Here is a 22,215-nt window from a genome sequence, read left to right on the forward strand (position 1 = left end):
TTATACTTTGTTTTTGTATTGAAAACTGATTTTGATTGTTATCTGACAGCTTAAAGAGAAGTTTACTATTATCTTACTAGTATTTTCACTTCCTATTCAATATCGTGTATTAAAATTATGGAGAAAATTTTGTTCATAAAAAGCAAATGACAACTCTAAAACAAAAAATTTTCTTGAATTATTGTTGATTTACAATGTTGTGTTAGTTTCTGGTATACAGCAAAGTGATTTAGTTATATACACATACATATGTGTGTGTGTGTATATATATATTTTTTTCATATTATTTTCCACTATGGTTTATTACAGGATATTGAATATAGCTCCCTGTGCTATACTGTAGGACTTTGTTGTTTATTTTATATGTAGTAGTTTATATCTGTTAAATCCCAAACTCTTAATTTATCTTCCCTCACCCCCTTTCCCTTTGGTAACCATAAATTTGTTTTGCCTATGAGTCTGTTTCTGCTTTGTAAATAAGTTCATTTGTATCATACTTTATATTCCACATGTGAGTAATATCATATGGTATTTGTCTTTCTCTTTCTGACTCACTTCACTTGGTACGATAATCTCTAGGTCCACCCTGTTGCTGCAAATGGCATTATTTCATCTTTTTTATGGCTGAGTAATATTCCATTGTGTTGCTTCAAATAAAACATAAAATATAACTAACTCTGATGCACGCGTGCGCATGTGTGTGTGTGTATAATCTTTATCCAGTCATCTGTCAGTGAACATTTAAGTTATTTCCATGTCTTGGCTATTGTAAATAGTGCTACTCTGAACATCGGGATGCATGTATCTTTTTGTATTAGAGCTTCCTCCAGATACATGCCCAGGAGTGGGACTGCTGGATCATATAGCAACTCTATTTTTAGTATTTTAAGGAACCTACATACTGTATTCCATAGTGGCTGTACCAATTTACATTCTGACCAACAGTGTAGGAGGGTCCTTTTTTTTCCACACTCCCTCGAGCATTTGTTGTTTGTAGACTTTTTAATGAAGGCCATTCTGACCAGTATTAGGTGACACTTCATTGTAGTTTGGATTTATTTGCACAGCATTTGAAATCCTAATTCTAAAAAATTAATTACTCTGTTCATAGTCTTGGAAGGTTTTACCCACCAGAAAGAAACCTGCTTTTGTTTTCTTCTTAAGTTGATCTTGATTATTTTTGGTATTCATCATAACCTCTTTTTTATAGGACTTCTCTTTAAATATTATAGATTGTCCTGAGTTGCATTCTAGCTCTTTTCTCTTCTATCAGCCATACAATCCCTATTCACTGGAAAGGATCAAATTTTTATCTTCATTTAAGATATTTTATTTGAGCTCCATACACATATATTTTACTGTTCAATGTACTGTTATTAAGATATTTGAAACTCATTTAGTATAAAAGGTAACATGATTTCCACCTACCTAGACCCAGAAAATGGAGATTATCAATCTCTCTCTCTTTCTCTGTTGTCCAATAGAAATATAATGAGAGCTACCTATGAAATTTAAAATTTTCTAATATCCATTTGAAATAGTAAAAATATAACACAGTAAATTATTGTAATAAATATTTTACTTAATCCAATAAATAAAAACTGTTGCATTTTAACATGTAATCAATGAAATAATGAGATACTTTACATTCTTTTATCCCTACAAAGTATTTATGATCCAGTGTGTATTTTGCAGCTTCAGCATATAAAAATCCAGATACTAAACTTTCATAAACAGATACTTGATGTGTATCTAGATATCATAAAATTTACAATTGAAATATTAAATTTATATAAGCAAGTTGACCCAAAGATAATAAAAATTACAAGAACTGAATAGGTTATGAAAAGTGTTTTTTAAAATATTCATTTCTGTTGACAAAATTGTTCAACTTTGAAAGATTTGATCTGACATAAAAGCAAATGCATGTAAGTTTCACAACTAATTCTGTCCAAGCTAAGTAAATTCACTTTTATGTCATCTTAGTTTTATTAACATCAATTTGAAAGAGGCATTGTGTATACTGAACTCTAAATTTATTTATATCAACAATACTATTCAAATTTTTCTTACAGCATTTGCAGCCAATTTACTTACCACTGCTAACTAGTAATAGAAATATTATGCACGTTGATCCATGTTAAAATATGTGAAATAATTATCATCACATTGTATTATAAAATGCTTATTTTCAATATAAATAATCATATCCCTCTAACAAGTTAGCTTTTCCTTCTGCTGAAGTTTAAAATTTATCTCTTGCGTATCTGCTACGGTTTCAGTGAGGAAGCATAAAGCACACTGCCGATTTTGCTCTTTGATTATTGAATATTTGGCAAGAATTCCTTTAATTTCAAGAGGATCTTGAATTGAAAGTAACAGGATGGTAAATATTTATAAAAATCATTCAGAACTCAACTGAGAAGCGTTGGCAATAAAAATAGGTCTTTGAATTCATTGTTTCTCGTTTCTTTCAACAGTTTCACAAATGTGATGATTCACAGTTAGTGCATGTATGATTTTTAACAACTGAATGATTTTTAACAACCATATCCAAGAAACTTTGAAATGATACATGGTCTCTTGTTTTTAAGTTCAAATAAATCCTTATACTTGACCTACAATATATGGAACAACTCATCTATCATGTTAGAAACTAATTAAATCATATCTAGCTGAAATATTTATTTAACAGATATAAATTTTCTTAAAATATATATGTCATGAGTTTGATTCTTCAGGTTTTTAACTGACATTTTCGCATGAATTTGGAAGTCCTTTGAGCAAAACATACCACAATATTAATTTGGGCAGTTTTCTCATATTACATGGCTTATGTAAATGTAAAGAAGAGTATTTGCAATTTTTCCAATTTTATATCAACTGAAATTTGATATTAGAAATTCTTGTTCACTATATGCAATTGTTTGTTTCTTTAATGGAAGATAATTAACTTTTTGTAAATTAGTGGTTTAGGTTTTTCCCTCATTATTTTGTATCAAAATTGCCATAACTAAAATACTAAATTAATAATTTATTTTACCATTGCTACACCTAAAATTGGTTGTGGGAGTGTACATGTGTCTATGAACAAGTATCAGAGCCAATTTATTTCTGGCGAAATTTAAGAGTTCAGAGCCTGTTAAACACTTTAAAAAAAAATGTTTGTTGAGCATTTAATTCTTATTTCAAGTGACTAATTTGTTCAATTCCTTTTTTATCATTAAGAAGAAACTGCTTATCAAATTTATACATTTGCTGAAAACATCTTGATATCATACATCTTATGATCATTTTTTTCTTTTTATTTTACAAACAGCTTTTTCATTTTTCTCTGAGGCAGCAAATTACAACTGCCCTTCATAATTCAAACTGTAAAATGGCACTTCCAGGCTTTCTTTTCAATTGTTTCCAAGGTAGTACTGACCCCTTCATCATAGTTGATTTTTCATGAATAGCATTTTTTGTTGGTTCAAGTTGAAAAAAATGTTACTAGTTATTTGTCATACAGAGAAATAATTAAATTATATTATGTTTAAGTATTTTAATTTAATTACCAAATAACAATTTTCACAGACTTCACTGTACCTTGTGCTTTCTGCCTAAAATAAACACCTTAAAATGTTATAAGGGTGCATAGAAAAAAAAATAATACAAACTGTGACCATCCCTTGATACCGACCAGATCACTGATAAATTATCCCTAATACTAGACATGATGCACACCCTGGAAAAATGGACTATGATATAACAATAGCTTTTTATATGATGAAGCAAAGTAAAAGGAAGTCCCACCAAAATAATAAAGCTATATTTAACAGGAAAAAAAAAAGCTTTTTACACTTCAATTTAAAAATTTTAAACAAATTAATTAAAATGAGGTAGAATTAAAAATTCAATTCTTCTGTCACACCAGCTACATTTCACATGCTCAATATGTACACGCAGCAAATGGTTACCATATTGGACAGCACAGCTCTAGTTCATTCTGTGAGTTTTCCAACCATTCTAAAGATTTTCCCAAGCAACGCCCTTACTTTCATCTTCAATGCCAATATCTTAATTCTGTCCGTAAGACTGTTGCTAGTGTTTTCTATCTGGTCCCCTACCCTCTATTGTCAACCACATGACTGTCACAGTAAGAGCTTTAAAAGGCAAATATTCCTTTCATACGCTTTTCATTTACAAACCATTCAAAGCTCCCAATAGCCTTCTGAAGACATTCAAACCCCTTTGAGATATAGCCCCACTTGCCACCTTAGCATTTTCATCAATATTCATAGAAGACGATAAATTAAAACTTTTGAAATGAATGCATAAATGAATAAAGAATCTCCGTTGCTTCATTAAGAATATCATATGTTTTTACTGTTTCGACCTATTAACTTTTCAATGGGAAAAAAATGTTCTCAACTTCTAATTCATTGTCACTATTGAAGATGCAGAGCAAGTTATGTTTTCTTCAAACATGGTATATGCCACCTGCTGGGGACTAAATAACTATGCTCCATATTATTTTCTGCTTTTTAAAATTTGTTTTTTGTTTGCTTGTTTGGGGGAGGTAATTAGATTTATTTATTTCTTAACTTACTTCCTTATTTTAATGGAGGTACTGGGGATTGAATCCAGGACCCTAAGCTTGCACTTTACCACTGAGCTATAACCTCCCCCTCATTTTCTACGTTTTTATAGTATTCTTTAAATTATGGTATTTTAAATATTTGCCATTTCACAAGGCTCTGAGTTTTGGAAGCATAGGAACCGTGCTAATTTTCTATGAACAAGAGTTCCCATCAGACCTAGAACAGAGCACATGCACAGTGAAGCTTAATTGTGCAACTATGGATTTTAAATATCTAGACTTCTTTTATGCTGCAGATGAGAACAATTTGCAATAGTAAGAATAAAATAATGGAAGATTTTCTATCAGCGTAAATTTTAAAACCGGTGTGTTTTTAAAAACAATTTGTATAGAATGCTGTCAATTTCTGAGGTATAATGTTAAATGAAATAATTTTATTTTTAATGTATGTGCTAAAATTTTATATTTTAATTTTTAAACATATTTTTAAAAAATTTTATTAATGTATAGTTGATTTATAGTGCTTTAGGTGTACAGCAAAGTGATTCAGTTATACATACATATATTATTTTTGAGATTCTTTTGCATTATAGGTTATTACAAGTTATTGAATATAGTTCCCTATGCTATACAGTAGGTCTTTGTTTTTCTATTTTATATATAATAGTGTGTATCTGTTAATCCCAAATTCCTAATTTATTCCCTCATTCTTTTCTCTTTGGTAACAATAAGTTAGTTTTCTATGTCAGTGAGTCAATTTGAATGAAATAACTTAAAAATAGGATCTAATAAAAATATTATCTGCTTAGAATTTATTTAAAGAAGACATAGTATCCGTTGAAAAGGGATTATATGTCTTTACAAACCAATATATGAAATTGTATCTTTAAGTTGCTCATCTTGCTAGGCAAGGGAAAGCTATTTCAGTACATTTAGGACACAATTTGTAAATCTAAAGCCAAACAAAAATCCATTTTGTAATTAAATCAAAATTTGATAGTAATTGAATAAATGTAATTGTTTTGCTCATTGCTTTTAAGATTTTCTCCTTGTCTTTTCAACTGTGCTGTCTAGTTGTGAATCTCTTGTTTGTTCTCTGTAATGTTTGTTGAATTTAGGTGTGCAGATTAATGTTTTCTTTGAATTTAAAAAGTTTTCAGGCATTATGCCTTCTAAAACTTTTTGTATTTTTCTCTCTTCTGGTCTGCCAGTTTTGTGCGTGTTGCCATGCTTACTGGTGTACCACAGTTCTATGAGAAACTATCTTAATTTTTCACTGTCTGTCAGATTGGATAATCTCTTTTGCCCTGTTTTCAACTTTACTAATTGTTCCTTCTGCTGCCTCTAATGTGTTGTTGAGCCCCAACAGTGAGTTTTTAATTTTAGTTATTGAATGTTTCAATTTTAAAATCTTTGTTTTCTCTTAATGTAATTTTTATCTCTTGCTGTTATCATTGATTTCTTGAATCAGTGTCATCATACTTTCCTTTAAATCTTAAACATGGTTTTCTTTGAATATATTTATAATACCTTGTAATATACTAGTACTATAGTACTTGTATTCTGAGAACATATTTATAACAGAAGCTTTGATTTTCTTCTAAATCCAATAGCTGAGCTCCCTCATGACAGCTTCTCAAAAACAAATGTTTACTAAAAGTGATTATTAAAAAAAGAGATGACTAACTGAGCATAAAGTCATCAATGTGAAGGATTGAGATACAGAAGTAGTGTGTTTGTGGAAAACTTTCTTTTTGATACCAGTTTAGTAATTTTCTCAGCACATTTTGTGTATTCAGTCTTGTGTGTGTGTGTGTGTACCATTAAAAGAAAGAATTAGTGGAAATAGAAAATCATCTCCTGTAATCTTCAATCTTCTTCACAAAACTGTTCCTATGACATCCTCTAATCTTTTGCTAATAATGCTATGTTCAAATATGATACTAATTTATATATATCCACAGTTTCAGATACCTTAGTTTGGATCAAGCAGATAAGAAAAAAAGATACGAACTGAAAATAAGATACAAACTGGAAAAGTATAAAATGTATAATGTGTAGATATATGAAATCTTTATCTATTACAAATAACTAAGTATAAGCATGTTTTTTTTTAATTTACTTTATGTGACACCATCTGCATAATTCAGGAAGTCAACACTTTTCCACAGCGCTTTATTATATGTTGATGAGAAGCTTTGCATTGTGTCCTCTAGCCCAATGTATACCTTCAAGCACAAAACTTACAAAGTCTATTCTTAGAATCATCTCTCCCCACCAAGGCCAAAGCTTTCATTTGTACCTCAGTTCATCTATTCTTTAGGATAAGTACTCTTCTATGAATTTATTCATCAATTAACTTCTGATGGTTTAGCCCTATAATTTTTTCCCACTGAATCCAAGCAATAAACACATTCAAATTAAAACATTCTACCACTTAAGTCTTACTATGTTTTAATATTTAACAATGTTTCTTTAACCTCAATTTATAGGTTAATACTATTATTGTGTATTACCTGAATTTAAAACTGAACATTTTTGATGTAGCCTTTACCAATATCTGTAAACTGAGCTACAAGTGTAGGGAGGATGGGATAAGTTTATGAGCACTGTAAAACTCAATAGCTATAATGAGTATTTACTATGTTTGTATGTTATATTTAATTTGAAAAACAACCTTAATTCTATTAACATTCTGCATAATTCTTTCCAAGATTTATTTTCATCAACGTGTATGTGTGTGTGTATGTATACATATATGTGTATGTGTGCTTATGCTTATAAACAGATTTATACTCATGTAACTAAGAATAAGCAGGCTTACATATAGGCCTGTACTTCTGAATTTCATGACTTGTGTCGTTAACATTTCACTGACCACTAACTATTAACCAAAATTTGATTCTTAGTATGTGTTTCATATACGCAACACTTAAGTCAAACATTTCTGTATTATTGACTATTAGTTTTTTTCCTCCAGAATCTTCATTCTCATAAATAACACTCCGAAGAACATCTCTGAAAACAAACCTGAGCTTGCATGTCTTGATTATTTCTAGCATTACTTCTAGGGAAAAGCCTTGACTGGGTGGTTAAAATGAATTGTTTGTGAGCTAAATAAAGGTTTAAGCTAGAATTATTAAAAATAAATTCTAATACATAATTCAAATTTGGTCAGGTAATATTTTATACTACCAGAAAAATATTATGTAAGGATTTTTATCCTCTCCTGATTTTCCAAGATGTTTGGTTTTTACATAATAAAGTATAAAGACTAAAAGAATATATTTTTTAGATAAAAATAAAAACAGTACAACTCTACACTCTTTACACTTGTATTAACTCTCGCTTTCTCAAATTAATTCTGTATTCTCAATAAAAGTATGATCATAAGAGATCACAAGTAAAAAATTAAATCTCAGATTATTAATATTGCTTTTCAAAAAGGCATTTAAAAGTGTCTGGTGTTTGCATTTATATTAGGAAACATCCTTTTTAAACGTCAGTGAGCATACTCTCCAAATGCATTTACTTAAGCATTCTTATTAATAGTCCTGGTATTATTTTAATAAGAAATATCTAATCAAGATACTTTATATTTAATCCAAATATTATAGATAAATCAGAATATATTAATCATTTACATGCAATCAGAACATTAGAATTTTTAAAGCTACGTAACTGTTGATTTATTGAGATACGTCAGCCACCAAAAGTAGCAAGTAATGAGAACAAACAGTTTATGTTGGGTAAACTCTAATCATATTTCTTTAAAAAATTGTGTAGGAAAATGAACATGTACAACTATGATGAACTAATCCCTTCAACTAGAACAGTCCTGGATGTACTTAAAATATTGAGATTTCATTTAAAATAACATTTACAGTCTTTCTTCCAAAAAATACATTTTAACTATTTTGGTCTCATTGCCAAGGGGATCGAAAAGGAACTCATAAAATGAGATTATTGTAATTATTTTATTTTCCTATTAAAATGGCAAGACACAGATTGAGTTTAACAGATACCATGAGACAGTATATTCTTTTTGACTATAAAAAATATTTTCGAGGTCTTTTTTCTTGGTAGTAGGATGTCACTTTGCAGGAGAAATATTTAACTACAGATGTATATAGACACAGATACAAATACAGATATACATATGTATATTCTATTTGCAGAGAATTATTTATCATTAAAAGGTATTCATAATAATATCTCTACCATTTATGAAATGAAAAAGTGATTTAAAAACAGCAAAGTCGACTGAAGGGAAATTATCTTGCAATTTATGACAGCATCTAATTTAAATCCCTACTTTCTGACTTAAATCAACATTGTGACTTTTAATTAATTGACACTAAATAATAAATTCTTCAGCATAGTGAGATAAGTGGATTCAAACTTTATTTCCTAGAAAGTATACATTATTCACTTACGAATATATCTGTGAAAAAAAGTTTAATGTGATTATTTGGAAACAAAACCAAAATGAGTATGACTCATCAAAACATGTCAATTTTTAAAATCGTAATTACCACATGAAATGGTTAAGGATAGAATTTAAATACATGGATTCTATTTTTCTCACTTTTAAAACATTCTCTGATTTAGAAGGTGGGGTAAAAGGACAAAGAATTTTGTGAAAAAAAATTACAGTGCATACACGTATTGAAAGGTAGTATGTATAATGAAGCTGCGATGTATCTTTTTCTTCAACGGGAACACGAGAGGAAAGGAGAAAGGAGACGGGGATCGGGTACAAGACGACGCGGCAGCAGCGGCGGCGGCGGCGGCAGAGCGCGCTCCGGAGGCAAGGGGCGGGGAGGGGGTGGCGTATGCGGGGGCGAACCGAGGGGTGACCGGGACTTGGGACTAAAACTCGGTGGTTCCCGTCGCCCGTTCCCGCGGCCGAGCCTTGAGAGCCACGGTGAGCTCGGGCTTCTCCGAAACCACCGCCCCTACCGTCTCTCCAGGCCCCGGCCCCTCCCCGCGGCTTCCCGGAGCGGCGTCCGGGCCCCGCCCCTCCCCTCCCCGGGGCTCTGCGGGAGCCGCCCGGCCCTGCCCCCTCCCCGCGGTCCCCCGGGAGCCGCCGGGCCCCGCCCCCTCCCCGCGGCTTCCCGGAGCGGCCGCCCGTCCCCGTCCCCGCCCCCACCCCGCGGTCCTGCGGGAGCCGCCCGGCCTCGCCCCCTCCCCGCGGTCCTGCGGGAGCCGCCCGGCCTCGCCCCCTCCCCGCGGTCCTGCGGGAGCCGCCCGGCCTCGCCCCCTCCCCGCGGTCCTGCGGGAGCCGCCCGGCCTCGCTCCCTCCCGCGGTCCTCCGGGAGGCGCCCGGCCTCGGCCCCTCCTCACGGCCCTGCGGCAGCCGCCTGGCCCCGCCGCCTCCCCGCGGTCCTGCGGAAGCCGCCCGTCCCCGCGGCTCTGCGGGAGCCGCCCGGCCCCGGCCCCGGCCCCGGCCCCTCCCCGCGGTCCTGCGGCAGCGCCCGTCCGCGCCCCCTCCCGGCGGCTTTCCGGAGCGGCCGCGCTTCCCCGCCCCCTCCCCGCGGTCCTACCGGAGCCGCCCGGCCCCGCCCCCACCTCGCGGTCCAGCGGCAGCGCCCGGCCCCGCCCCCTCCCCGCGGCTTCCCCGAGCGTCCGGCCGTCCCCGCCCCCTCCCCACGGCTCTGCGGGAGCCGCCCGGCCCCGCCCCCTCCCCGCGGCTTCCCCGAGCGGCCGCCCGGCTTCGCTCCCTCCCCGCTGTCCTGCGGGAGCCGCCCGGCCTCGCCCACTCCCCGCGGTTCTGCGGGAGACGCTGGGCCCCGCCCCCTCCCCGCGGCTTCCCGGAGCGGCCGCCCTTCCCCGCCCCCTCCCCGCGGTCCTACCGGAGCCGCCCGGCCCCGCCCCCACCTCGCGGTCCAGCGGCAGCGCCCGGCCCCGCCCCCTCCCCGCGGCTTCCCCCAGCGGCCGCCCGTCCCCGCTCCCTCCCCACGGCTCTGCGGGAGCCGCCCGGCCCCGCCCCCTCCCCGCGGCTTCGCCGAGCGGCCGCCCGGCTTCGCTCCCTCCCCGCTGTCCTGCGGGAGCCGCCCGGCCTCGCCCACTCCCCGCGGTCCTGCGGGAGCCGCTGGGCCCCGCCCCCTCCCCGCGGCTTCCCGGAGCGGCCGCCCTTTCCCGACCCCTCCCCGCGGTCCTGCAGGAGCCGCCCGGCCTCGCTCCCTCCCCGCGGTCCTGCAGGAGCCGCTCGGCCTCGCCCCCTCCCCGCGGTCCGGCTGCAGCCGCCCGTCCCCGCGGCTCTGCGGGAGCCGCCCGTCCCCGCCCCCTCCCAGCGGTCCTGCGGCAGCGCCCATCCCCGCCCCCTCCCCGCGGTCCTCCGGGAGCCGCCCGGCCTCGCTCCCTCCCCGCTGTCCTGCTGGAGCCGCTCGGCCTCGCCCCCTCCCCGCGGTCCTGCTGCAGCCGCCCGTCCCCGCGGCTCTGCGGGAGCCGCCCGGCCACGCCCCCTCACGCGGTCCTGCGGCAGCGCCCGTCCCCGCCCCCTCCCCGCGGCTCTGCGGGAGCCGCCCGGCCCCGCCCCCTCCCGCGGCTCCCCGGAGCGACCGCCTAGGCGAGCCGGTGGAAGGCATCCTCCAGGTGGGCAACCATCTGAGTGACCTCTCAGCCTGCTGACCCCAGGGTGGGCAGGGCAAGTATCTCTTCCAAAGGCTCATCCTCGAGCAGGACTGGAGCTCCGGGGCGCTTGAGGGGCGCCTCTGCGTTTCCCGGGTGTCAGGGCTTCTGCTTGAGCCTTTCTGCTTGCAGCCACCAGGCAGCTTTTAACCACCCTGGAGCCCCGCCCGAGCCGCGGCCCAAATGGAAACAATTAAGCTTCTGCAGCAAAGTTAAAGAAAGCAAAATAAACAAAAAGGCTTTAGAAAGGGCCCGTTTATCTTTCAAAAAAACGTTTTATTCTCCCCTAGAATTCCCGCATCCCCCCATTCCCTTCCCCTATTAAGGTTGTATATAAGCTCTCAAATCTCACCCCTTTTGGGGAGGTACTTTTCTTTTTTTCCTGAGAAACTCCTTGTGTATGCAATATTAAAAATATAAGTTGTGAATCTATTCTCCTGTTAATTTGCTTTGTGGCTTATTTCATAGAGTCAGCTTTTGAACTGAAGTGTAGCAGAGTGTGCCACTCCCAGATGTATGATTTGGGCATAAGAACTCTGAGCTGAGGATAAAAGAAAAGCTCCCACCTTCCCTTATTTGCTTAAAAGTAGGACATACATTTTCACAGCCATTCCTTCTCCCATTTCTACCAAAAAGGACAAAAGTTAATCACACCATTAGACACCCCATTTTCCCATAAGGGGAAAAAGATTTTTCCTCCATCCTCCTGGGCTCTACAGGGGAGGACAAATAGTTTTCTTTCTACCCTTCTGAATTTTGGAACCAGAGGAATCTGCATAAGAAACTTTACTAAACAACCTTTATTTCAACCCCTGGAGGCCTGAACCTCCTTTCTGCTGTCCTGTCATTTCTCCACAAATTTATTCTTCGTTGAAGATGCTATATAAGCTGCAATTCTAAATTGTCTCTTTGAATTACTCATTTTTCCTTGGGTATCTCCCATATATACATGAGGTGTACATGTTAATAAACTTCTGCTTGTTTTTCGCTTGGAAGCCTGTCTTTATTACAGTGGTCTCAGCCAAAAACTGACTTGTGACATTTGGCAGGCATGCCTTGTTATAGTATTCTATAGTATTCCTATCTGGGTTTCTTGAAATCCTGCTGTTGTCTGCTTTCAAAACATAAAAAGACAGCTAAAATAATGCTTCCTAAGCAAAATCTTTCAAAGACTTATGTGTGATAGTCTTATGAATACTCAGGCAAGAGACATCTCTTGTGAAATGAAATTAGGAAAACAATTCCATACAATAGTATCAAAAGGAATAGTACTTAGGAATAAATTTAACAAAGTGAGTGCAAAACGTATACCCTAAAATTAGATTCTGATAAATTTTAGAAAGAAATTAAAGATCTAAAAAAGTGGAAAGCATGTTGAGAAAATTCAACATTGTTAAGATGGCAATATTTACTTTAAACTCTGTCAAAATCTGAAAGGCCTTTTTTGAAGAAATGAATAACTGACCCCCAAATTTGTCTGGAATTCAAAAGGACACAGAAGAACCAAAGCAGATTTGGAAGAAGAACAAAGTAAGAAGATTCATATTCCTCATTTTCTGAACTTCCTACAAAGCAACAGTAATCAAGACAGTGTTGGGCTGGCATAAAGATAGATACGTAGATCACTGAAATAGAAATAAACCCATGCATCTAAGGTTAACTGATTTTGAGAAGATTACAAGACAATTCAGTCAGAGGAGGGTCTATTCAAAAATGGCACTGGGACAGGTGGGTGGCCACATGCAAAACGATGAGGTTAGATCCTTAGCTAACATCGTATGCAAAGTTAATATGAAATAGATCCAAAATCTAAATGTAAGTGTTAAAAGTATAGAACTATTAGAAGAAAACATAGGGATGTACCTTCACGACGTTGGATTTGACAGTTGATTCTTAGATATGACACCAAACACACAAGCAACAAGAGCAAATGATAAGTAAATTGAACTCCATCAAAATTCAGACTTTTTGTGTGCCACAGAATGTAGTTAATAAAGTGAAAAGACAAATCCCAGAATGGGATAAAATATTAGCAGATCAAGTATGTCATAACGGACTTTTATCTAGAATGTGTAATGAAATCTTATAACTCAAAAAAGACAAATAACCCAATTAAAATGATATTCCATTTATTCAAAGAAGATATACAAAGACCAGTAAGTACAAGAAAAGGTACTTGGCATACTTATATAACAGGAAACATAAATTAAAACCATAATAAGATACTATTTCACACCTATTATGATAATTATAATCCAAAAGTCAGGTCACAAGTGTTGACAAACATATGGAGAAACTGGAACCCTCTTATACTGCTGCTGAGGATGTAGAATGCTGCAGCCACTTTGGAAAACTCTTTGGCAGTTTTTAAAGTTGTTGAACATAGAGTTACCATATGACCCAGCAATTCCACTAGACACATATGCAAGAGAGATGAAAACATATGTCCACACAAAAATTTGTACATGAATGTTTATAGCAGCATAATAGCCAAAATTTGGAAACACCCCAAATGTCCATCAACTGATAAATGGATTTTAAAATGAGGTATATTCATATAATGGAATACTATACAGCAATAAACAGGAGTGAAATATGAAGTTTGACAAGTTACAACACAGATGAACCTCGAAATCATTCTGCTAAGTGAAAGATAGTCACAGTACCTCACATATAATGGGATTCTATTGTACATGAAATGTCCAAAATAGGCAAATTGATAGAGACAAAAAGTAGATTAGCCATTGTTTAGTGCTGGGCTGCATGGAGTGATAGGGAATGATAGTAAATAGATACACTTTTTGAGGTAATGAAAATCTTCTAAAATTGTATTGATCATTGTACATATCTGTAAATATACTTAAAATCGTTGAATTATACATTTTAAATGGATTAATTATGTTATATGAATTATATCTCAATAAAACTTTTAAAAATGAGCCTATTCAAGTGTGAATTTTTAAATTAAGGCATAGTGTACCTCTAAAACAAAATCAGACGTGTTTGATAGTATTCAGGGTTTAAAATATTACAAAATCCGTAAGAAAAGAGTTATAGCTAAGAGTAAGGCCCATGAAGTCTGCCTAGATTTCTATTCTAGTTTGACCCATTATTACTATATGATTCAGGCAAGTTATTTAATCTGAAAGTTATTTAATCTGAGAAGTGGGTGTAATAAAAGAAACCGTGTCATAGGTTTATTAAAGAGATTAAGTGAGATCTGAAGTAAGTTCATGTAGGATTTCAGACTTTCATAATTCTTATTGTTATTCGCTGACAACCCAGTGTTACCAACCTACTACAAGTTCATTTCTCATATGCACTGCTCCTGAAACAGATGTGGTACAAACAGGTCCCAGATTCAAAGAACTGCTGAATTTCGTGGTGCAGAACACAAGCACATGAGAGGAGGTGAGGAAAGACAACAAGAGCTGGAATAAATAAGAAAGGTTGTCTAATGCATGTGAGAAGACCCAAGCTGGAGGAGGAGAAAGTGAATCTCAGGACACAATGGCAAACTGAAAGGTAAGGATGGAAAGGAAGATATCACTAGTGGAATAGTGAAGAGATTGGGCAGGATGAAGATGCTGGAAAGAACATCTTTGAACAGGTAGGACTGAGCTCTGCTACACATGATAGGCTAAGATGTTTAGATACGTGGGGCATTAGTGGAATTTTTATCTTAACTTTGAAAATTGTGGTTTTCTTAGAGAAACAGGATTACTTGCATATTGCCACCATTGGGTAACAGTTCTTATATTTGAGAGTTGTGTCAAATAACCACTTAGCCAAGTAGTGGTAATGTTTAGCTCTGTCTCCAGTGGGCTTTTAACCAAGAAGCAAAATCCCTATCTTAGAAAGAAGGGTCAAAGGAAAACTGCACCAGATGAATGGCTAAGGAAGACCTGACTCAGGACTTTTGCAATAGAGACTGAAGCTATTGCAACAGAAGAGAGAAACTGAATTCCGCTCTTCCAGAACAAACGGTGAGAGGGTTTTTAAGTGCTGTGGTGAACTAGCGGGAAAGCGCTGAGGGCTGATGGTGGGGAGCTGGCCTGGGTGATCAGGCTGCTGCGGTTACTAAGTCCCTCTTGTTGCTGTTAGGCCCCAGCTCTCCCAGAGACCAGGGGCTCCCTTCCTTGATGGTTACACGTCAGAGGGCCAGCTCCCAGGGCCCCAAGAAAGACACTCCAGGATTACAGAAGATCTGCATCTCAAAGGAGCAGAGAAACAATGTGCAATTCCAAGTTTCCTGAAGTCTATGCTCCGAGAAATAAGAGGTCAAGGGCCTGGAGTCAGGAGAAATCTTTCTAAAGGTTAGTCCAGCTGAGGGGAACATTAAGGCTCATCTTGGTCAAAGGATGCATATTTTAGAAATTCTGTTATGTGGAAACAGCCCTTGAATGCTGGTAACGCTTTGGAAATATATATGCATTTACGCAATGAATTATTTTTAAACCAAAAATGTTCTGGGTACAATTATATGCATTATAAACCAAAGGGAGATCTTTCCTTCATTTTGTTTTCCTTTGGATCTCAAGGCCTTATTACTATTTTTTCCCTGTCAGAAAAGAAGTATGCCTTGAGGCTTTCCTTCTTCAGGCAATATTTTAATGCAGAATTGCGCTTTATGAGCTATGACAAGTCCCATTTAATTTCCACCTTCACTTCAGAAACTAAGTGGACTTTGAGGCTGCCTTTGTGCTGGTAATTAGGGCAAGTGAATGTGAATCTCAGTGTGTTTAAGTGGTAGCACATGAATTACTTTCTCTCTCAAATTCACCTTTATTCAAATGCAATATCCCACAACAGAGCATACTGAAAATTCAGAGCCTTCTGGATGACCCACACAATCATAGCATTAGTAGCTAAACTTTGCATTTCTATGGTGCTCCATAATTTTTAATCACTTCCTCGTACATAATCTTATTTTGTCTTCCCAGTAACCACTGCGGTGGGGTTTACTACAGGCTTTTATAGTTGTCGTCCTGGAAATGGCAAGACTTGACTTTGAGGCTTTGGGCTCCTAGCTTAATATCTAGTTAGAAACTGAATACTTTTTTCAGATCTTGCTAATTAACTAGCATGAATTTCAAAATCATTATGCTCTTCTCTTTTTAAGTGATTAAATTAAGATATGGCATAGTATTTAATAAATTTCTATTTGTGATACAACTTTAAGAAGGCTTCAGAATAACTGAAGCCCATTAAATCAGTTGGGGCCTTCGAATATAGGCAAAAAAAATAAAGATTACAATAAAACAAGATTAACAAAAGTACTCTTCCCCTTCTTCTGAGACTGAAACTCAAGAATAGCCTACGGCATTGACAATGAGAAGAAATGTTTGAGAAAAAGCTGCATATGCTTAGCATATATTTGAGAAACTTTCTACATGTCTGGTCTAATGTAATACATACCACTATGTCAATCTCTATCCAAAAGAAACTATTTAACATACTATGAATGTAGGCAGAAACAAATAATTTTTAGTACTTCAATCTGAAATAGACACCAAGAAAAATGTCCAAAAATTACATCTTTAGCTTGATCACTTATGTTTCAAGTATTTTTTCTGTCATCAGGCAACCTGCCCAGCCCCCTTCTCTCCACTACACGAATCCTTGTCAAAACTGCACACCTGCGGTGCGGCGCTGACAGCAGTGGGGGAGACCGTTCAAGATTGTGACGGTGATAGAATGTTCCCAGCTGCAGGTTTTGGTGCAAAACTGCCTCCAGATGGAAGGATAGCTCATGAGTTTGCTTTGGTAAGAACACGTGGCAACGGCTGATACTTTGAAAAAAATATGTTGGATCTTTTCATTAGTTTGCTGCTTATGTTGTGATCACCCATGTAGCAAGATTTTGTGACTATACATTCGGCTCAGTTTTGGTAAATGACTGGTTTAGGAGTGTGTGATTCATGGAAAAGAAGGACAGTTACATAGATTAGTAGTAAATCTACTTGAAGTGCCTCTGATTTATAAATACGGGTTCGATTCTGGTTATCTATTTCTGTGTATCAAACCTCCCTAAAACTTAAGAGGCATAAAACAATACCTTCCGTTGCAGTCATCATTTGTGGGTCAGGAATTGGGCAGAATACAATGGGGGTGGTGCGTTTCTTTAAGAGGTACGGGGCCTCACCTTGGATGGCTTGACTGGCTGGAGATAGCTGGAACTCCTCTACTGGAGCCATATGTCTAGATTTCACTCTGGCTGTTGGTTAGATTATTCAGTTCTCTCTCTGTCACATCACCTGAGCTCATACGTCTATTAAGGTGGTTCATTTGCTGTGTCTGACACCTAAGGATGGCTGACATAGCTGGGCTGCCTACACACCTTCCCTTTTTCTACATACAGCCTGTCCATGTGGTCACCACGGGTTTCATCATGGTGCAGTGGTCCCAAGGTAGTCAGATTTCTTACACAGCAGCCAACTTCTCCCAAAGCGAGTATTCTAAAAGGCTGGGGCAGAAACTGCAGGGTCCTTTATGCCATAGCCTTGGAAGTCCCAGAAAGTGATTTCTCCTACATTTCTCTTGGTCAAACAAGTCACTAAATTTAGCCCAGTTTCAAGGTAGGGGAAGTAACCTTCACTTCTCAGTGGGAGGGGCAGCAAAGAATGTGTAGCTGCCCTAAATTTACCATCTTCCAAAATGTCATTTCTTTTCAAATACAAAGCGTTAGTTATGGCTGGAATTAATTTTTTTCAAATGGGATGCAATAATTATGGCTATAGTTAATTATGGTTTCAGTATAACAGAAGAGATATGACTGGAATAAATATTTCTTAATTTAATGTTCAATTTACATAGACCTACTCCATACTGTATGATTACAAATAAGCAATGTACTGATTTTTACCTTCAGCATAAACCTCATATAGATAGTGCTGATAGGCCCAATCAACCTTACCCTCACTTGCATTTTCTGATGAAATAATGGGAAAAAATCAGTGTAGGAAAAATTTGGGGGGAAAATTTTAGCTTTTTGTAATAGAAATGTCTCCCTACACTGCCCTATGTATTATAAAAGTAAACTTCCATGCCCGATACTTTTGTAGGTCTATTTTGTTTTTATTTTTCTTTACAAAAATAATGTATGACATTTTTTAGAAGCTCTGCAAGAAAAATAGGCAAAAATAAACAATAATATAATCATTTGTGAGAAATTACTGAGCATAAGTCTGGTACTTTATACTCATTTCTTATATAATCCTCATAACGTTCTTAAGTGCTAGGTGTACCATGACTGTCACAGCACACTATTCTACCAAGAGCCACTCATATCAAATACAGTGAAAAGAGTACCCCCAGGAGCTGTGTAACTTTGCTCAGCCACAGAATTTAACCAGGTTTCCAGGGGACAGGACTTGGACCCGGATCAGTCTTATTTTTGAATCCATGCTCCTAAACACTACTAAACCACATTTTTTACAAGTACCTGTAATCCTACTTCTCACAAATGTGCTTTCTTAATACAATTATATATATCACACACACACACACACTCTTCCAGAAGCTTTTATATGATTAAACTTCATCTCCCCTAAATATATTTTAAAAGCTGTATTTTCACTTTTTTTCTATATTTATTATGTTTTCTGTTCCATCACCCACACAATTTCAGGAAAGTTTGCTGGAGGGTTTCTTTCTTCTATGCAATCATTCACATGTTACAACCCCAATGTCATACAAAATGAATATCTGTTGGGATTTTGTTATGATTTTTTAAATTCCCAGAGCTCTACCTATAAATAGTACATGGTATTGAGATCAGAATATAATTGCTTATTATTCCAAGTACATGTTCCAGGAAAAAATTTAATGTGAAAGTCTGTATACACTTAACATTTTCCCATGAAAACATAAGTAACCTAGACACCACTTTTAATGTCCCTAAAGTTTGTCTTAACCCAGTTGCAAATCCTATGAAATCCTGCCTTATTTTTAGATAAGCAAAAAGTATAAGGCTCATATCTTTCTGAATATGTAGCCAAAACTTGAAAAAAATACTGTACTTGGCTCAGGTTTTCAGTGTTGAAAGGCAATATGAAACCTCAATTCTCTATTTGCAGGTTCTGGTACTTGGTCATCTCCCTATTGGACGTCATCAGTGCTCTGCTTTTCATAACCTGGGACATAGACAAGACGCTGAAACACCCCTGGCACCCAGCGCTGACCCCAGTGGACTCTCCCGTGGGTCTCCACCTCCAGCAGACAGTGGTACATTGATGGCATTCTCTGAGTGTGACCCTTTAGCTCAGGATTTTTCACTATTTTTTTATCCACAACCTGTACTAAATTATGGATTTTATATCTTCAGTCTGGACCCACACAACTAACATAAATATGAAATAATGCGCTCCCAGGCCATCTCCCTCTGCCGACACCACGCTCACTCTCAAGCCCGGGAAGTGGCAACCTGTGTGTAAGAAGACGCGTCTGGCTCAGCTCCGCGGAGCGTGAATACCTACCGGGTCTTCTCCTCCTGCTGAGCTGCCGCCCCCCTTCTTGCCGCCGCTGCTGCTCAGGGTCCTCCTCCTCCTCCTCTCTCCCCCGCCTCTGGTGCCTCTGCTGTCCCTGCTGCCTCTGGTGCCCCTGCTGCCACTGGTGCCACATCTGGGTATTTTCAGGGAAAAACCCCAAGACAGTATTTTCAAGTGTCATACCATCCACATAAAAATTGAACTTCCAGAATTTACAAGTTAATAATTCTGAGCGAATAAATTTTACATTCTTTTCCAAAATCCAGTCTACAGCAGTTAAAAATTCATACAGTTACAACATAATATTTTCTGTTTACAATCTACCTATTTTCATAGCTTTTCCTACTACACATGATAAAGTTCTCATCATGGCTACCAAGGTTTGCAAACACACTATACTTAAAATATATTTAGCAGCATATAAAATTGGATTAAAAGGAAAAGAGGTACTGCTGTTAAATAAAAGTGAAAATAAAAGGTGATAATAGAAACAACTCCATAGAAAAATAGATCATAATGTATTTCTGTTAGGACATCAAAAGCTTTCCCATCAGAGCGTATGCACAGCACTAATGAAACAATTCAACAGCATTTTAGTCCTGAGCAGAGTACAGCTCAGCTGCAAAACTTTGGTTAATACAAGTAAACATGAACATTTAACGCAAACTGTTTGACATTCTTTGTTAGTAGATTAAGGTCAATTCCATTTCTGTACACCAAAAACAGACACATCTTGACTGACTATATACATCACTAAAAAGGCAAATAACTAAAAAAGCCAAAGAGAAAACAGAGAGGAAAATAAAACAGTGGTGGTGCACTGAGACCTGAGGTATGAGACGGTGTGGGGATGGGAAGGGGGCAGAGCTTCTCAGGACTGTAGGGCCGTCTTGAGAGAGCAGAGCAGGAGGGAAGCTGAAGTTTCTGGCAGGTGTTCCGGATGACTTCATTAGGGCAATAAATGCTCACAGGGCCGGGTTCTCTGTGGGCTGAGACGTGCGTAACTCTCACCTCCTTCGTGAGCCCTCTCGAGCAATGCAGACTCCGTTTTTGTTTTCCTTTCACAAAGGCAGTCTTCTGCTGCCGGGAGCAGTGACCCCAGCTCAGCCTGGAGAACGTTCAGGTGAGCTTCAGCTCACTGGCTAGTGCTGTAGGAATAGCAGAGTTTGCCATCGACCTCTTCCCTGCAGGCGCGGCAGCGCCCTCGCCAGCTGAGAATGAGCACAGCCACCTGTGCTCAGGCTTGAGCAGGGGTGGGGGCGGGGAGCGGCCCTCCACCCTTCTAGACTCATCTGGCTGGTCTAAGAATTAACCTGACATGAGGCAGACTAACAGGAGAAAAATAAAAATTGAATAACACGTGTACTTCCTTGGGAGACAGCCAGGGTAAACTGAGTGAATTCACCAAGAAGGCTGCAGCCCTCACCTTCAACATCCTCTTCAGCTGAAGACTAAAGAGGAAGCTGCAGGCAGCGGTCAGTTACAGAGGTCAGCTACATGGAATGCCCGGAGGAATGAGAAGTTCAGTTAGACAAGGGCTGGAAAGGTGTCACTTTGGTTTAGACGTGGGAGTCATCAGTGACTCGCTGCGTGGGAATAGAGGAAGGGAAGACACACCAGCATGGGTGGGGACAGACTGCTGGTGGGGAAGCAGGCAAATCCTTCAGGAAGTTTGTCGTCAGAAGTAAGACTGTCTGTTCATCTGAGAGGGAAGAAACAGAGGGAGATGTTTACAGAGAGGGAAATTTGAAATCGTCACTGAGAAGGAAGAAGGTGCAAGTTAACTAAATAAAAGTAGTAGGATCGCTGGGCAGTGCGTGACTTTCTTCAGCAGCACTTAGATGCCTGGGGGGATGTAAGGGGGAAGAGTGACAATCAGTCTGTTGTGCAGTTGGGAGTTTTGCCAAGTAAGCACACTGAAAAGACAGAAAAGGGAATAAAGGATCTAAGTAGGAGTTATTAAAAATTTAGCTCCTGGAAATTGTTGAGAAGGAGAGTATTTCCTTTACCATCTTACATTCAGTGATTGGGAACCTGCAAATTAAATTGACTAAAGCTGATTACTGTCAGAAAAAAATTATGTATGAATACATGCAGGAGTTCACAAAGCAATGGGATTTGAAGAGGTAGCTAAAAGTGGGGGCTTATATGCAATTTAATAAGTGACAGGAAAAGGAGAAAGGCATTTTCTGAAAAACAAATGACTTCTTGGTGAGAGGGGAGAGAAAGGGCACTTATGGTAGAACAAGTGACATTTAGGGAAGATAGATAACGCCTTAGGAGAATGTATGGGAGAGATGGCATGTTTGTGACAATGTCCGTTTGAGTCTGGTGCTCAGAACTTGTCTCTAATTTTAAGACTGTTTCCAAAAAGTAAATAAATAGAGAAAATGAAAAGCCTGAGGCAGATTTCGTTTCTCCATGAGGAAACATCTGTGAATCAGTGTTTAAGGTAACATATAGAAAGCTTGATGGCACTGTAACGATTGTTGTGATCCATCAGAACACTGC

General features: G+C 38.9%; 1 protein-coding gene across 1 annotated transcript; it reads left to right on the forward strand.

Annotated features, from left to right (window-relative positions):
• Positions 1–9,280: 9,280 nt before the first annotated feature.
• Positions 9,281–11,215, forward strand: LOC135321185 (basic proline-rich protein-like). Its single transcript, XM_064485390.1, has one exon. It carries the CDS (start codon positions 9,281–9,283, stop codon positions 11,213–11,215), a length of 1,935 nt encoding a protein of 644 aa, XP_064341460.1.
• The last annotated feature ends 11,000 nt before the right edge of the window (positions 11,216–22,215 follow it).

Source organism: Camelus dromedarius, chromosome 4, assembly GCF_036321535.1.
Source record: "Camelus dromedarius isolate mCamDro1 chromosome 4, mCamDro1.pat, whole genome shotgun sequence".
Classification (NCBI taxonomy): domain Eukaryota; kingdom Metazoa; phylum Chordata; class Mammalia; order Artiodactyla; family Camelidae; genus Camelus; species Camelus dromedarius.

What these genes read in the sequence shown, in the direction of transcription:
- LOC135321185 (XM_064485390.1), top strand. Translation starts at nt 9,281, where the DNA reads ATGTATCTTTTTCTTCAACGGGAACACGAGAGGAAAGGAGAAAGGAGA.